At 46.4% G+C, this 16,747-nt stretch overlaps 2 protein-coding genes across 2 annotated transcripts; both read right to left on the bottom strand.

Annotated features, from left to right (window-relative positions):
- Nucleotides 1–440: 440 nt before the first annotated feature.
- Nucleotides 441–1,763, bottom strand: PHALS_00544 (uncharacterized protein; the record flags this gene model as incomplete). Its single annotated transcript, XM_024717457.1, has 1 exon — nucleotides 441–1,763. The coding sequence occupies one exon, from the start codon at nucleotides 1,761–1,763 to the stop codon at nucleotides 441–443; it is 1,323 nt and encodes a 440-aa protein (XP_024572594.1).
- A 748-nt stretch (nucleotides 1,764–2,511) lies between these two features.
- On the bottom strand, nucleotides 2,512–3,316 carry PHALS_00543 (uncharacterized protein; the record flags this gene model as incomplete). Its single annotated transcript, XM_024717446.1, has 2 exons — nucleotides 2,512–2,895; nucleotides 2,975–3,316. The coding sequence occupies 2 exons, from the start codon at nucleotides 3,314–3,316 to the stop codon at nucleotides 2,512–2,514; spliced, it is 726 nt and encodes a 241-aa protein (XP_024572593.1).
- Between the last annotated feature and the right edge of the window lie 13,431 nt (nucleotides 3,317–16,747).

Here is a 16,747-nt window from a genome sequence, read left to right as displayed (position 1 = left end):
ATTCTTACGTATGTATGTCAACTGATTTTTTAGCATATCACGAAATGAGCAAATTAAAAAGTGGGGCGCGGCAAAGTTCTGACAATCTAATTAGATGACCTTCGACAAGATGCAGCATCCGGTCTTTTCTTCTAGTTCACGTTTGTGTTAGATCTCTGCAGCCTTTACGAACCCTCGCAGCTTAGATTGGCATCGGCGAAATGCAGTTCCTACACAGTTTACCAATATAAGGCCCCGCACCACGAATCATATAAAGTTTAGAACAAGATATTCAGATAGGAGACACAAATTCTTTTAAAACTTCAAAGAAGAAATTCGGATTTTTTTAAATACTCAACGAACGTTTTCTTCGTTGGTGTCGAAATTATAAAATAGCGATGCAGTGCGATACTTCACGACCATGTTGTGACGTCATGCTTCTCTTAAAATACTAACTGGATCTACATGACAGAGCAGCCAAACCAGGCCTCGTCCGAGTCTTTTGTGGCGACATTTCTCACATCATTGTCCAAGTGCATCATAGCTGACGCTATATTGGTGTCGAAGTAGGGATGCCATACGTGGTCGTACAGAAATCGAGCCATAAAGGAAAGATCTTCCTTATACGCTTGAGCGACCTTGATACCACCCCATACACGACTGCGTTCCACAATCCACGGCACCATAACGCGCTTTGGTTTAGTAGCACGAAAAATTCGTGGCATCACGTATCGCTGAAATGCTTTTTCTGAAAACGCAAGTTCGATTGCAGGCTTAAACGCTTCTTCTTCAAGTGCTAGCGCGTTTAAGAGCAGGTAATTTAGTCGGCGAATATTGTCCTGAAGCGTGCTTAAACGAGTATGCCACGAATCCACACACGATGCGGCGGAAAACGTCAAGTCATCTTCCTGACCAATAATTACTTCGATCAATGCGAAAGCAGCTTGATAAAGACTAATAATATCGTGCTTTTCAACCACTTTGATAATAACAAGAGGAAGGAGCACGGTTGCCTTTATATCGCGCTGATTTCGCACAAACTCGACAAAATACCGTCTGAACCAGTAAAAAAATTCGCGCACGTTCCACTTCATGGGCGATTTTAAAGCGCGACTGCGTTCGAGAAAACGATCAATAACATATAGAGCATGACGAATCGGCTCGTGCAGTCCAAGTAGAAACTGCGAGCTCCAGCTCATATCCACTTCATCGTCGCACGTGAGTACGTCTGAAAAGACAACTGCGTCGCCTTTTCGCTCTGGGGCGGAGACTGGCGTACTAATAATACTCGAAAAATCGTTCAACGACACCACACTTCCATGGGGATTGACATCCATTCTCAATGGACCAAGGCTCAGGATGCTAGACAAAGTGACAACTGATGATCCGCCCTCGCTGCTGTGCTCAGATATGGGAGTCGATAAAATGTTTTCAATATGCTCTCTTTTGCTTATCGAAGCGGTTTTGAGAGCGAAAGCGTTCTGTTCCGAGTCTAGCGACGCCCAAATATTGAGAGTAACTGTGTCATTGTGGCCTTCATATTCACTCTTGTAGCCACTCCTTGTTAGTACATAAGCGACTTGGCTGATATCTATATATTGCGCCGGCTTCTTCGTCGCTGTAATGTGTCGTGGTGCACTTTGTGGCCCCGACCAGATGTTTGAATAAAAGTCGGTTTCGTCGCGTGAGAGTCGGCGCGACTTTTTCATGTGCTCGCTACTAATTCCCATCGCTAATCGACTTTTCACGTGCAGTTTACGATTGGGGGTGCTTACCGGCTTCATCGCCCGGCTGAGAGGAAACAAAGTGTCATCTCGGTGTACCAAATTCATCAGCAAATGCTCTCTGCCAGGCAGCACGTTCTGCACTTGAACTGGCATTAATTCCTGGCCACTTTATTTCTTGGTGCTTCTGTGTCTCTCCCTTCACGCGATGAAGGACTGGATTATCCAGCAAAAGCCGCGACACGTCGGTAGATGCTTACCTGTGTGCGTTAAAGGGCGCACTATGTCTTAAAACACCGAATCAATATTAGGTGGACAGATGGGAAATGGAAAGTAAAGCGTGCGATGGTCGCAAGGAGTTACTGCTGGTGGTCTTGTCAATATACAAACATGTGCAGCCACACTAACCTGTCCTGACAACTGTTGATACTTTCAGTTTCGAGTTCGGTTGAAGAATGAAGAGACCAGTTCACGGCAGAGAGTCGACGAGTGATGATTGATGACAACCCAAAAGAAAACCAGCCGCTGAGTATCTCACCTAGGGGTCTGTTTTGATCGGACAATATATTATACAATGCTGAGAACTTTTACGTCAACGCTGAGCGACGTAGAATAAGGTCAATGTCTTTTATCAAGCTTTAAAAATTCACCATCTTGTCAAGATATTGCCATTACCCCTGAACTTTGATGCTAAGAAGGACACGCTCGTCACTATGGAGTTTCACACAATTTGTAGATTGGAACATTCGCCATTACATAAAATGTGATGTAATGCACCACGTCAATATCACGGTAATTATCGGCTGTTTTAATAACTGTTAATATCAAAAGCTTTGTCGATCTGTGGATGGCAGCAACGTCCTTGTCGCATCTTCTGTGACCACTCTAAATGGCTGGCTTCGTGTCGAATCGCCATCACTAGAAGATCTCCAGTGGCGTACGCAAAATCCGAAACGCTGAGCCCATTTAAGGCACCCTTGCTGAGCGCAACGCGAGCCACCACCGTGAGACCGACAGAAACCTTTCGAAATAGCGCCCTTCTTGCAGTCTTGATACTGACACCGTACCCCTCCCCCGTGCGTTTTGCAGCAACCTCGAGATTGCACAGCACGACGACATCCTTCAACACTACAGAACTTGACACCACCGTGAGCACTGCATTTGTGGCCGAATTGTGCCACACGCTCGCAGCCTATCTCTGCGCACAATCGCCTGCCCCCGTGGCCTGAACAAGCGTTGTTGAACCGTGCAAACTTTATGCAACCTTCCACCTCGCAGTGACGACGACGGTATCGCTTTGTAGTTGTAGCACTAGACGCGTTGTCAATGTCTGATATGGCAATGACATCCTTAGCATCTGAAGACTTCGGCGACTCAACCTTGTCTACCGCCTCTTTTTTTACATCTTTCGCGTTCGAATCAGCTGCAGATATCGAGATTGCAATATCCGCAGTTTTAACACCAACGGTGACGTCAACAGTATTCATGTGGGAGGTTGCACTTGTAGAGGAGACCTCGTCCTCATTTCTGGTAGGCCCGCTTTGCTTGTCTTTGGCGATTACAGCTGCATGAAGCAGCGTATCGATCCACTCTCGGACAGGGTGCTCTTGCATATTAGGCCTGTCCGGAACTCACAGAGATCAATTGAGACTATTTTTGCTAAAGAATAAAGAAGATAATTTTAGTATCTTGTGACGTCTGTAATAAAAGTAAGACGAACACTTAACAGATTGATGGGATGGAGATGAATGTGCCAAGAACACTCGCCCACAGGTTATTCGCCGCCTAAGTCTTTTTAAACCTCTACAAGCTATTTTCAGATGATCAGATGTCAATTAGATCGCCATTGAATGCTTGACTCTGCGAAGTACAAAGCACGATGCGGACGTCGAGATGGAAAACCATCGTATGCGGTTCGTGCTCAAACAGCCACGATCGTCTCCACGAAACTCTGCTAAACTTTCCGCTTCAGTGTCAAGTTAACAACAAGGTTGTCCCCATTCGCTTGTAGGAACCACGGTGCGATCAAGACGAGGTTGTACCAAAACGTAAGCGGCAACGGCACCAGTTAAATTATTACCGAAGTGAGCCTGATGCTTCTATGAGTTATTTAAATGAGTTTATACCTTCCACTTCACCAATTTCTGATCACAATTCGTTGACCCACAGAACGCTCCACGCGGAAGTGGTCACATCTTGCTCATCAAGCAGTGTCGCTGGAGAACAACACGCCCGGGCTGGCTGAAGTGTGCTTTCTTTACATTGACCCTCTTCAAGATCCTTGTTGAGCGTCGTGAGTTGAACAGATCTCAGACTCACTCTCTGAGCTTCGCCATCACACTGCGTGGGTCAAAACACCCAAGAGCTTGGAAATGCGGCGCTGCTCTAAGGTCAAGAGACGGTTAGCTACAGGAGATGATATAGACCATTCCCCGCCTACAACATAGCAGTTCGTTCCCGTCTAAATCGTAAGAGAGAAATTGGGTGTGGCTTAAGTTACCCATGTAGAAGACAGAATGTGCTCCCATTCGCTACGAAATGCCTCAAACTTTTTTTTGCTACGACCGTGAGCGGTCCGATGAAGCGTGATCGCACTTAATTTCAAAAGCCGCAGTATAGACACGCTGACTGAGTTAAGTAAAAAAATTACTTCCACGTATTCGTTTGTGTTTCGCCTACCTCTGGCATCAGCGTGCTGCTACGTCCTGATTTTCTGCTACAGCAGTCGCCTGCGCACGACGCTTCATCTCATTTTGGTGAGATTACTGATTTTGCTAGGAAGTTCAGCTGGGATAACATTCGATATGTAAATTAAATCGACATCCGCTCGCACTAAGACTCGATCTATTCAGTGGTGATGTCAGGTCACTTAGTGTTTACGTAATCACTTGTATAGGCGTGATTGCATTATTCAACGCAAGCAAAACGGGTGGTAGCATGCAACTCCCTCTGACACTGCAGCCTCCTCGTGCAAATGCGGCAAAGATATTTCCACCCCGTGATTAACGCATTCTGATCGTGAATGGTCACCAGCTAAGTGCCAGATAGAGATCCACGCTTCACAGCGAAATTCCATCTAGCATTTTTCGGGTGCTCGGCATCACCCGAAATCATGTTCGATAGAACTTAGCTATGAAGCGCGTGTCTCTATCTGGTATGATTGCTACCAGCAACCCATGTTGGCGTAACACTTTGTCCAGGAGCATCCTGGCTGTATCCTCGCTGATAAGAATATTGGTGACAAAGGAGAGATGAGTCATCATGTTCAGACGGCCCACAAAGCTCACGATGCCGGTATTATCGAGAGCCTCTTTTAGATACCGAAAAATGTTTACATGTGCAGAGATTCCGGTGCCTTATGGGTCGAATCGTTAAAAATCTTTCCCGGTGAACATAGGAAGTTGAACGCGGCTACGGTTTAAATGAAGCAACTGCGCGTTGCACTTGCAGTCTTCTTCGAGCAAGGAGGCCGCGAATAATAAAAAGCACCATGTGCAGCTCCTCGCGTATACAATTTGTGAAAATAGAAGCAACATATGATGTCACAATTATTTGCACCAGAATTTTAAAGTCTTCTCCACGAGGGATGAGGACTAGCGATCTCGTTCGGTCGTATAATGACCACCTCCGCATTCCCAGAAGCTATAAAAATAATCTTGCAATGGCATCAGGCCCTCTCCCGTCGGCGACTAGAATAAATAACTTCTCGTAGAGCGGCTCGCACTGAGACTTTTCATTTCTTTCTAGAAGTGGAGAATGTTGCATTGAATTTGAAGTGCCGAGGGGGCCGAAATCAAAAGCTGTATGAGCACGCTGGAGGCAATATACCTCAGCTATCCTGGAAGCTCTGAAGGCAATATCGGGGACATTGGATCTTTATGCGAAATTCAAATTTTTTGCAGCGTGAAATGTTATCTCGTTCTAGACCTGGTTTTGAGGTGTGACCTCATCTTGTGGCTGAAAATTGCACAGATCATAAGTTGACTTTACGTTTGGATTTGACACGCACTCCTGGCTTTGACGGGTCATTACCAAGGGCAGAGGCGCTCTTGGCGCGGGCAAGGCTGGTACAGCTTTCGGACAAGAAATGATATTATCTAGATTGATAGCGATTGAATTGCAAGGATCCTCGAGCAAAGATTGGAAGGCAGCAGCGGCAGTGAGCCGATGTCTCAGGATAAGACGGAAATGGGCGATCGCATATCGCTTTGTAAAGTGTGGATATCGGTTGACACGAGAAAGGACGGCTGTATGTCGTGGTTTCTGGAGTGTATACCTGATCGAACGGTAGAAACCGCTGTATGCTGTTGTTCTCGGTGCCAGGGTAGGTAAAAATGAGTGCGGCAGTTTTTCGTTTCAAAGCTGGTGAAATGAGAGGCGGCTGCAAATCGCGGAAAGCGAGGATCTGAAGCTAAAAAAGATGACTCATCCTTTTCACAATGTAAGAATTGTTCTGAGTCACCACTGCCGTGTGACAAGCCCATCGTGCGATCGTGCGACGCAAAAGCTCCACGAGTATTCGTGAGAAGTACTATTAACTCCAGAATTGAGAGACCGTAGACATTCTAGGTGTTGTAGGTTTTTTATTACTACCTCTTTTAAAATTCTGGTTGGGCAAGAGAAATAATGCCTAGTAGATCTGCGCAAGAGTTTGCAAGACGGTGAAATTGTCAAAATGGTAAAGTTAATACTAAATATTTGGCCGCGCCCATTGCCTTTCCGTAGGTAAGTCTTCCATTGAAGACCCACACAGGACACTGAGTACCAGAGTGGGACAGCTGTTCCCCTCACGGGTCTTACGGAGCGCTTAAAAATCTTTGTTTAAGTTGTATCATGACGCGGTGACAAGGCACTTCCCACGCTCGTTGCTCTAGATCGGCGAAGGCGTCGTACATGTGACATGGTTCACGAAAAAAAACGTTTTGTCACACGGCGAAATCTTATACCAAAAGTACGGTACGACATCATGGACGCTTTCTTTCATACGAAGCCCAAGAAGTTTAGGTAAGAGATGGGAATCTAACACTCAGCCCTAGCTTTCCGTATTAACGGCAAGTAGCAAAACGTGCACACTTATAATAAGGTAACACAGCCACGGATCCGGCCCAAACGCCAATTTTTGTAAACGATGTACTGCAGAATAGCATTTTCATTTGTACTTTGTTCAGTACACTTGTCTTGGAAGCGCTGGTTTGTCTACACGAACTGTTCGACGCACCAGCAGCGTTTAACCATCTGAGGCCATATCTTGGCTATACACAGACTTATTTCGACAATTTAATTGTCCATAGTCATGAATAGCACAGAAAGTAGGATGCGTAACGCCACATTAAACACTTACAAGTAGTGCTCGAGTTTATACTCTTAAGTAGGCTCATCCTCAATATTGATCTGTTGTTATGATGGCGCCGACGGGATGCATGCCTAAGAACAGGTCCCGCAACGATACATACATCGTTATCTGACCAGTGCAGTTGTAAAAAGGGACCTCGCCTGTCCAATTACTTGAACAAATACAGTCCAAAGAATGCTGCCATGACAGGACCCCTCGGTGTCGACTAGTATTGGGGTGCGGCAGAAGAGACGACTTTTAAGGCCAGGCAAGGAAACCTCGCACATGCTCCAATTTCGGCATACGAATCCAGGTCGGCCATTCCACACGTATGTGACGCTTTAGCCTTCTGCTCTTTTCTTCGAGCAGATACAGTGGGCATGAATACTTGGTCACGTTTAAGTCTGACTAGCTTGAAGTTGCTGAGATGGACTACCGTGCTCATAACAAAATGTCATTTGAAAAGTACTATGCCCTCGCCAAGTTTAGAATGTACATGCGTGGCTATATCTCATTCGCGCCCTATCACGATCACGCGCGTACAGCAATGTCATCTATAATTGTCTGCAGCAAATAGCAGAATGATTTTCTTCTTTGCCGAGTATATCTTTGAGGTACGTCAAGTCGCGTCGTCTTAATGTGGTGGTGAATGTGCTTATGTGTCATTTAAAATGTATTGTAGCATATCACGATAGTAAGTTCACCAATCGATGAGACGATGCGCTAAATGTACGGGTCAGGCGCAACCTGCATTGCGTCGGTGAAAGTTTTAAGCGGCGAGTCGATTTAGAGCTCAGATGACGCTTTGTAAAAGCGACTGTTTGCATGCCTGCATCGTGTTTCATTATCTTAAGGCTCGCTGTACTACAGAACCGACCCACTCGGCACTCATTGAGGTGGTGGTACCCAAGTCAGGGATCTGAGGTACAGAGGCACATGATGCCCTTTTGAGTTGTTAACTTCAAAGTGCATATCCATACTGCTCAGTGAGCGGTACATTCTGGTGGTTTAAATGTAAAGTGGATAACCACGTTCCGACGCACGTTAAAGACGTGTCAACAGATTCAATGTGCGCCCGATGCGACAGCATATTCGACTGACGTACCAATTCTGGCAGGGTTTTATCAGTTCAAGATGGACTTTACGCAAATGCCATTCTTTCATACCGACACCGAAGTATTTGCGGATTGTCTGAGCAAGATGGATCATCTTGTATATGACAATGGTAGTGTAACCAGTATGAAACCAGCGAAGCTGTTAATTCCAGCGTATTTGCGAACATGGCCTGCCAGTAGTCATTAATACCGGTTAGAGACACGCGCTTACGAAAATTTTGGCGAACATGCTTCAAGATGCTTGGCATCACATTGAACATGTAGACAGCTGACCATTTGTAAACATTTGGTAAGACAGAGCGCATGTATCGTACTGTAAAGGATATTCTTTGGAGCACTGACGTGGATAATCAGAGACGCTGGAGCGAGTTGCTCCCTCTCACTGATTTTGAACCCAATAGCATAGTCCATGTCTCTTCAGGCCATGTCTCTTTTAAATAAGTAGTTACGTAACCCTCCTATATACCTTTGACATCGCCATGAGGCGGCTTCGATCTTAGTTTGGAAGGACCTGTCGATCAGAATCAACCTGATGATACGAGACCAGCAAAATTCGTATCATAATCAGTGATTTGTATCAACGAAATCGACCCTGATGCTCAGGATGCGCATCGCGATCGCTGAGAGCGCGGTTTATGAAAGAAACACACCGATGCCAGATGCAAGCATTACAAAAACGGCTATGTCACAGTACGAAGGGTTTTATTGAATGAAATTGAGCCACCTATACATGCGGTGTCTGCGGCCTACATACGGTCGTGCTACATCAAAACGCTCACGGCCGTAGCAAAATGATATTAAGTTTACTCTGAATGTCTCGAAGAGAATCCTAATGTATCATTTGTAGATCGTACTGACGTCACCATTTAAACGAACCAATTGAATAGGCAACGCGTGAGACAAAGTCGCTACCATTACCTGTAGCTAAGCTGCTATCCTCATTAGGATAGCAACACGGCTCTTGGCTGCTGATAATACCTCAAGCCGTGCAGTGCGATGGGCAAAGCTCAGAGAGTGATCCGAAATCTATTTTCTTAACTCATTTTCGAACGCACGCCGAGACCTCTGCGAGACATGACGTGCTGCCACAATAAAAAAGCTTCTGAGTCAGTTTCAAAGGGTAGATCTTCGCCGGCACAGCTCGATGTGCATGGGGTGGCCAGCTGTTTAGGAGAACTGTAACCAGTATCGATTGATGTAAGGGATGATTTCTCTATCGGAGAACTAATGGAAATTTGGGTTCTCCTTTGGCAAAATTACCCTGACGCCGTGACGATTGAAGTCCTTGCACAACCTGGTCGTAGTCTCCCTTTGAGAAATGGCATGTCTGCCCTTCGCAGCGTGCTTCTACTAGTTAATGAGGATCAAGCTCATTGCGAGATCGACATTTTGTCAAGAGCCATTATAGCGTTCTCATGGAGACGAGTGAGCTGTGAGCACCGGGAACTGGAAGTGATGTCAAGCTTTGTACTTTGTAGAGTCAGTCATTGGTGGACGCTCTAGCCGGGCGTTTACTTCGCCGAAGCTGACTTGTAAAGCCTTATCGAAGGTAAGTTGGTGCATTATCTTTACCCAATGCGCGAATTGAGTTCGGTACTTTTCGTCTGCAGTGAGGTTGATGTGCACATTGCACCGAGGAATTTTTGATTTTACGAGTCCAAGCGTTGAGTCCGATAACTCCACCGAAAAGCGGATTTGAAAGTCACTGAAGTGACTTAGACTTTCGTAACTTCTGTTTTTTAAAGATTAACACTGATTGAATTTTGATTCTGTTCTGACTAATACGTATATATGCGCTTCACTATCTCTAACGACCCACTGCACGGGTTGAAGCACGTTTTAGTCTGACAACAACGGGGTCAACGTGCACCTTGCACAGAGGAAGCTTTACCTGTAATCTGTAAGAGTCCGCGCTAACAAAAGCGCAGAGGAAGGGCTAGAATGCTTCACCCAGAAGCGGAGCCAAAAGTCGAATACGACTAAAACTTTTGTAAACTGCGCTATTTTACGAGTCGCACTTGTTGAATTCTGATTCTATTCTGACCAATACTTAATAAATACGCTTTCCTTTCTCTGTCGACTAAATTTTCTAGATTTTCTGAGGTGCGCTGAGAGCCCAATCGTTACACATAGCTCTCCTTTTCGGAGCGCTTAGCACTGATACTGTAGTATTTATGCGTATAATGATGATTAAGTATAATCTAAATTGGTATGATTTTAAAGTTTATATTGAATAAATTTAGAAACAAAGATATAATGTACAAGTACACAATATTACAAAGTTTACCTCTGTCACCCTTCCCTACTAGGATGAAGACCACACAGGTGCTCACTTATTCTTAAGTCTCTTCGAAATACTGCGCAAAAAAGAGCTCTATGAGCAATCTCTACGCCCGGAGTCAAATTCCTCCTTATACACTGTCATCTTCATAGAATATTTGCATCTTGAGCTTTCTTCAATGCACAAAGGCCAATGACATAAAAAACACATAAAATTTTGCGGCCCTTGCTGCTGACGCCTCCCACTACGATTATCCGCTTCGCTGAACTAGTCACGAACACAATGCATCATTTTGTCAGCGGAAAGCGATGCGACACCCGCCGTGAAACGAGAGACACTACCCAGCTCATCATTTATGAACTGATACAGGCCCAAGTAGTCTGTCGTGCTTTTCCACAAGCACAAAAGTCGCGCCGACATTTGTACAGATTACTACGCGGTGATACTAGTCTTGAGCGGTCTGTAGCTGCTTGCTGACCTAGTGCAGAGCCTTTACACACCATATCGTGCGGGGCTACCACCCAAACCAAGATCACAACGAGCGCAAGAAATTGGCTTCGCGGGCGCTTTTTCATGTCACAGATCATTACTGCTACCGAACTACCACCTACGCTTAGAGCATCAGCGTTTGAAAACCCTCTATCCATCATGACAGAGATGTACCTTGTTTGCTTCAAGCTGGCTATAGTTTCAGATTTATATGGCCACTGGGTGAGGAAAATGAGCCGTTCCACCGACCCAAAAGTTTCATAAGCAAGCTTCAGCGAGACAAACAACCATCTATAGCGTCAGCAGGTGGTTATCTTTGCGGATTCTATATCACGACGCAGACTTCGGGTCAAAACATATCCACTCAAATCTCCACGGCGTATACGTGCCCACTGCTTTTTTCGAGACAGCTGGTATAGCTACAGACTAATAGTCAGAGTCAAAGCAGGATCGACGTCATCCATTTTTGGAAAGCGCTCTACGGCAAACGATTCTGTCCCTCCTTCAACGGAGACAAAGACAAAGGAAACACCAGGCGTAAGCGGCCACGGAACCTAGGTAATCTCATCGACGTGGAGCTCCAAATTCCGTGAACTTTCCAAATGAGGATATCCAGTTACTCCACCAGATACTGGAGCTTATTGAGAAGTGGCGACATCTTGATCATCGAGCAGTGCTGGCGGAGGATGGGTTGCGCGCAGCTGGCTCTTGTGTTTTTTCTCTCGCATATCGACTGTATACAATTAATATTGTCGACATGCTTTTGAATTTGAGATACGTTTGCCGTGGATTTGTTTCTTGAGCTTTACCATCCTATACCGTGGCAAAAGGCACTCTAAGTGGATCGAAACTGAGTCGCTTCTTTGGAGTTGATGGTAGAGAATGGTGAAATCGCTGCTCTGTCTACAACACGTCCGACTGACTCGAAAGATTGAGATCGTGGTATAGACTCATCATCCTCACGTAGAACATAGGATGTCTTGAAATGCTTAGAGTATATCTCAGCCCCTAATTCATTAAGACCGTGAGCTGTTCGATGTACCGTAGTCGCAACTTGGTCTTAATAAGCGGCCATACTGTCTAGGTAGGTGGGTAAATTGTATTGAATATAATCTTTTGGTCCACGAATATGTTGCCTGTCTTTGGCATTGGTGTGTTGCTTTGTATATCCTGTTTCTCATCCACGCGAGCCCTGCGTATGGCGATAAATCTCACTAAGATGGACTCGCTGTTTTACTTTTAAAGTGTTGCTGGGTTGGAACCAGTAAGTCAATTTTGATCGACAACTCATCTATCAACCGGCTTTTAGCGGTGTGAAAGTCATCCGAGGATTTACAAACTATTATTTGACGCAATGTCAATGCGTAGGAGCAACTTGCACCAGCAACAAGTCTCTCCGCGCATGTGCTCTAGAGAAATTTTCCACAACGCGATGAATGCTTTCCGTCTGGCCATCTATTTAAAGGTGGTTAACAATTACAATGTCAAATTTGGCACAGATCACCCTGAATAATGTTCTTGAAGCTTTGCTTATAAACGCGGATCGCATTTCGATATAATGCCTACCGGCAAGCTATGTCGGCTCAACACTTGTTGATGATCATCTTGGCTAAATTCTCACCGGTTCGGGTATCGCTGGTGACAGCGAGATGAAGCATTCTGCTCAAAATGCTTTCAAAGACCACCATACCGGTGTTACTGGACTCGCCTTTTGGAAGGCCATATATGAATTTAAGTTCTATGGATTGCTAACGTTTTGTCGGTACCTGCAGGTCGGCCAAAGGCGTCTTTACATGCGGCGATGCATTAAACAAATGACACGTTTCACATTTGCATACACCTGTGCTTACCCTCTCAAGCATTTTGGACCATCAATACACAGCGCTCGCTAATAGGATGTATTTTTCGTCCGACGTGACCATTCAAAGTGGGATCATAAGCCTCGTACAGCATTCTGTCCAGAGGTAGGCAACACATCACGTTGGATTTCAAGTGGACCAGAGCTGCAATACGGCAAGCCTTTGGATAGGGAATAGCGGTGCAGATGTGCAACCGCGTGCTTTGTTCAAGCGGCATCTAATTCTAAATCTCCTTTCATCCGAAATGTTTCAGTAACGCAACATATGTTGCATCTGGCCCTTAATATATGCGTATTTCCTCAACAAATGGCAACGTCAACATCGTGACATACGATCATTCGTTGTTGGGGCAACCCAAGCGTACTCGCCACCAAATAAAGCCCACCTGAGTTATATCTACTGCAAAAATACATCCGGTGAAAAGGGATAGTCATCTTGGTTTACTATGTGAGAGATGTGGTAGCGATGTCGCTGTGCGCAAGGATGTATGATCCATAAAATCAAGCATTACACATCAAATTTGACAATAAAATAGTACGTTGCTAATAGCATTTTGTTGTGGACAAGGTAGACCTTCTTACCAGCTAGCCACTGAAAAGACTCTAACACGATCACGGGCTCATACCTATTGGTATCAATCTAGAATATGCGTGGCCTATGGGAAAGGCTTTTATTACGACGTGGAATGGCCGCTATGGATTTTGATGAGTCATAATCGGAGTATGCGTAAGGCTTTCTCCCGTAGCCTTAGACTTCACGTCTTCTGCCGCACCCTGACAACGATTTGAAGATTTAGGAGCAGTTGTGCTATGTTGGCACATTTTTCACTTACTTATTGAAGTAGGTGGCAAGGCCAAGCTACATTTTCTAGTCATTTTAGATTAACGCCATGATCTCCCCGCATGCCTATATTGATAGAAACAAGTTAAAATATATGATACGACTTCCGCTCGGCGGATCCCGCTACAGAAGCGAAAGGCGCAATCACTCGACTGTTAGGCGTACGCAGTCGGGCCCCAAGCCACTACACAAAATAAGCTTGATCAGCGGAAAGCTCTCCGAGCCCGCTTTTTAATACCCCAAGAAATTCCAATGGATTGGTATCGCGCTCGACTCCGAGCTCAAAAAGGAGGTGCTCCTGTTCCCGCAATACGGATCATCCCTATAGTGCTCGCTCCTGGTGAAACCGCTGCAGATGACGATGATCTCTTTTAGCGGCGATGGGTGCTGCGGCACCGGAATCTTTATAGTTGTCTAACTTACAGCAAAGCCACAAGGAAGTGGACGTGCGCTTTGAGCGTCATCTCCAATTTGAGCTTGCCAAACTCAAGGCGCAACGCCGACTTCCTTCGGATTGTCGCTCTGCGACACATGGAATAATCCATCACGCTCCAGCGAGCTCTGTGATTTCTCACACGGGCGAGGCTACGACCACAGCAGCTCAGGGCTTTAGTTTGAGCTCAGCTCATGGTCCTCCGGCTTCCCGGGCTACTGCCAAGAAGTACGGGGCGCACGACGACTCGGAGTCGGAGTTGGGGTATCCCCGCCGCTTCACAAGATATTGGGTTCAACCCTATCGACGACGTCGACCCACTAGGCGCTCCACGTGATAGTTGATGACTTTATTCTCATCGAGAAGAGTTGGCGGCGAGCGATCACGACTTGGTCAATCGCGTCCGGTGAATCGCGATGCTCTTTGAGCTTGGAGGACAAAGTCCGTCGTCATCGGCACACTGCAGAGAGTCTTTCCGAGGCCGCCTGCCGCAGTGCGGAAGAGTTCGAGAGCCTGGAGCATTATGTGCACCGACTGCTTAACGTTGAGGATTGTCGCGCTTTGTTGAAGCGACTCCCAGCCATCGAGCAGACGAATACGTCACTTAGTGCGACGGTGGAGCGCCGTGCGCCGTTGGAAACGGAAATGGCTGCACTCCATGCTCAAACCCATTTATTGTTTCGGCTTCTGGGTGGCCAAGCGCCTTTGTGCGCCGCCCCGGCGTAAAAGTCTCCGCATTCACTCGCGCTGGAATACGGTACGGCTTATCCAAGCCAACCTAAAACACCGGGATTGGTGCGCGTCCTTCTCGCAAGGCTCAGTGTATACGCAAGGCCTCACTTGGCCACGACCTTGAACGATCCAAAGAATAGTGACAAAGCTTCGTGTTAAAGACAGCAGAGACTGCATGTGTAGAAAGGTTAATAGCATTGAATATAACCAAGTCTCCGACCTCAAAGTTTGTGAATGCACCGCATTGTTCAGAGCAAACACGACAAGTGGCGGGCTGGCGCTTCAGCGCTTCGGCGGCTCAGCGCAGACGCTGCAAAGAACGTCTTCAACGAGCGATTTACGCGCTCAGTTTGACCATCGATTTCACTGTTGACATAGTTAACTAGGTGCCCAGCACCCTTGAGCAAAACTTCCCAGTGAAGCGTGGATCTTAATCAGAGACAACTGACTCCGGGAGCTCATTTTGTCGAAAGACACGATTCACAAACAGCGTCGCTGTACCGACACCGTCGATGGTGCACGGCACGACCACAAGGTGAACCATCTTGCTCAAACGGTCCACAAAGACCACTACCACCGTGTTGACTGTCGAGTTCTTCGGCAGGCCAAACACAGAGTCTACACTCATGGACTGCCAATACCCGGAGTGTACCGGTAAACTGGCCAGCGGCGCCGCCGCATTCGGAGAACGTTTTACCTTTCGACAAGTCTCACACGTGCGCACATATGTGCTCGTCCATTTGTACAGTTTGGGCCACCAGCAGTGGTAACTCACCAAGCGGTACGTCCTTTCACGACCGAGATGACAACTATATGGAGTGTCGAGGGCTTCATATAGGATACGATATTTGTAATACTCATCGTGAGGAAGCACAATTCGTGGTGTATTTATTAAATCGGTGCTATAATACAGCAACAGGTTACTCAACGAATATCTGTGTGATCGTGCGCGCAAATGCGCCGGCATATTCATGTCCGAGTTTCCAAACTCCTTGCTCTCGAGAGCCTGTAGCAGCGCTACACACATACGATTATCTGCGTGTGCGGCGCTGATCAAATCCGTCGCGGACGGCATCACCGTCGTGAAATGAGCAAGCTCATAGTCCGGTCTGCGTGACAACGCACTAGCCAAAGCATTCTGCTTTCCCGGCTTATACTTTACCTTGAAGTTACATTCTGCAAAGATAAAAGCCACTCTGCAAAAGGTGAGACGGCTGAGTTGCAGTGCGTAGTGAGGCATGAGCTGTGTAGATCACAAACGGCTTTGAGCCAAAGCAGGTGCCCCTGAACTGGACAAGTGTATACTTCATCGCAAGAAATTCCTTGTCGTGAAATGGGTAGTTCCTCTCCGCAGCCTTAAGCTGGCGAGATTCGAACGCGATCACCGCTCAGCGTCTACTTGCAGCAGTGCACAGTCGATGGAGAAGTCCGAAGCGTCAGAGACGACACGAAAAGAACGATCGGGTCCGGCAACGCTAGTACTGGTGATTGAAGGAGGCTGTCTTTGACCATGTCAAAAGCCCCCCGATTCTCTGTGATCCAACACCATTCCTTATCCTTTTTAACGAAAACATACAATAGTCGTGCCATTTCTGCATAATTCACGCTATTATCTAGGCCAAGCCATTTGCGTAAGTCCTTTTGGTTCATTGGAACTGGCCAGTCCACAATGGCCTTGACCTTAGCGAGATCCCCTCGATGACCACGCTTCCCAATGAAGTACCCTGAAAAGAGAATTTCTTCCGCGACGAAGATGCGTTATCGGCATTCGAATACAGCCTAATAGTGCGCATGCACTCGAGCACAGCTCTCGAATAGACGATATGGTTTTCAAATCTTTCCCCCGTGCCCCGCACGACAGTGAACACCGATGTCGACAACAAATGCCGGTGCAAACGCCCAATGGAGGCTGAACAATTGCATCACAAGATGATTGACTGTTGCTGGTGCATTCAACAGACCT

Source organism: Plasmopara halstedii (assembly GCF_900000015.1).
Source record: "Plasmopara halstedii genome assembly, contig: Scaffold_113, whole genome shotgun sequence".
Lineage (NCBI taxonomy): Eukaryota > Oomycota > Peronosporomycetes > Peronosporales > Peronosporaceae > Plasmopara > Plasmopara halstedii.
This window is presented reverse-complemented; position numbering and strand designations above follow the sequence as displayed.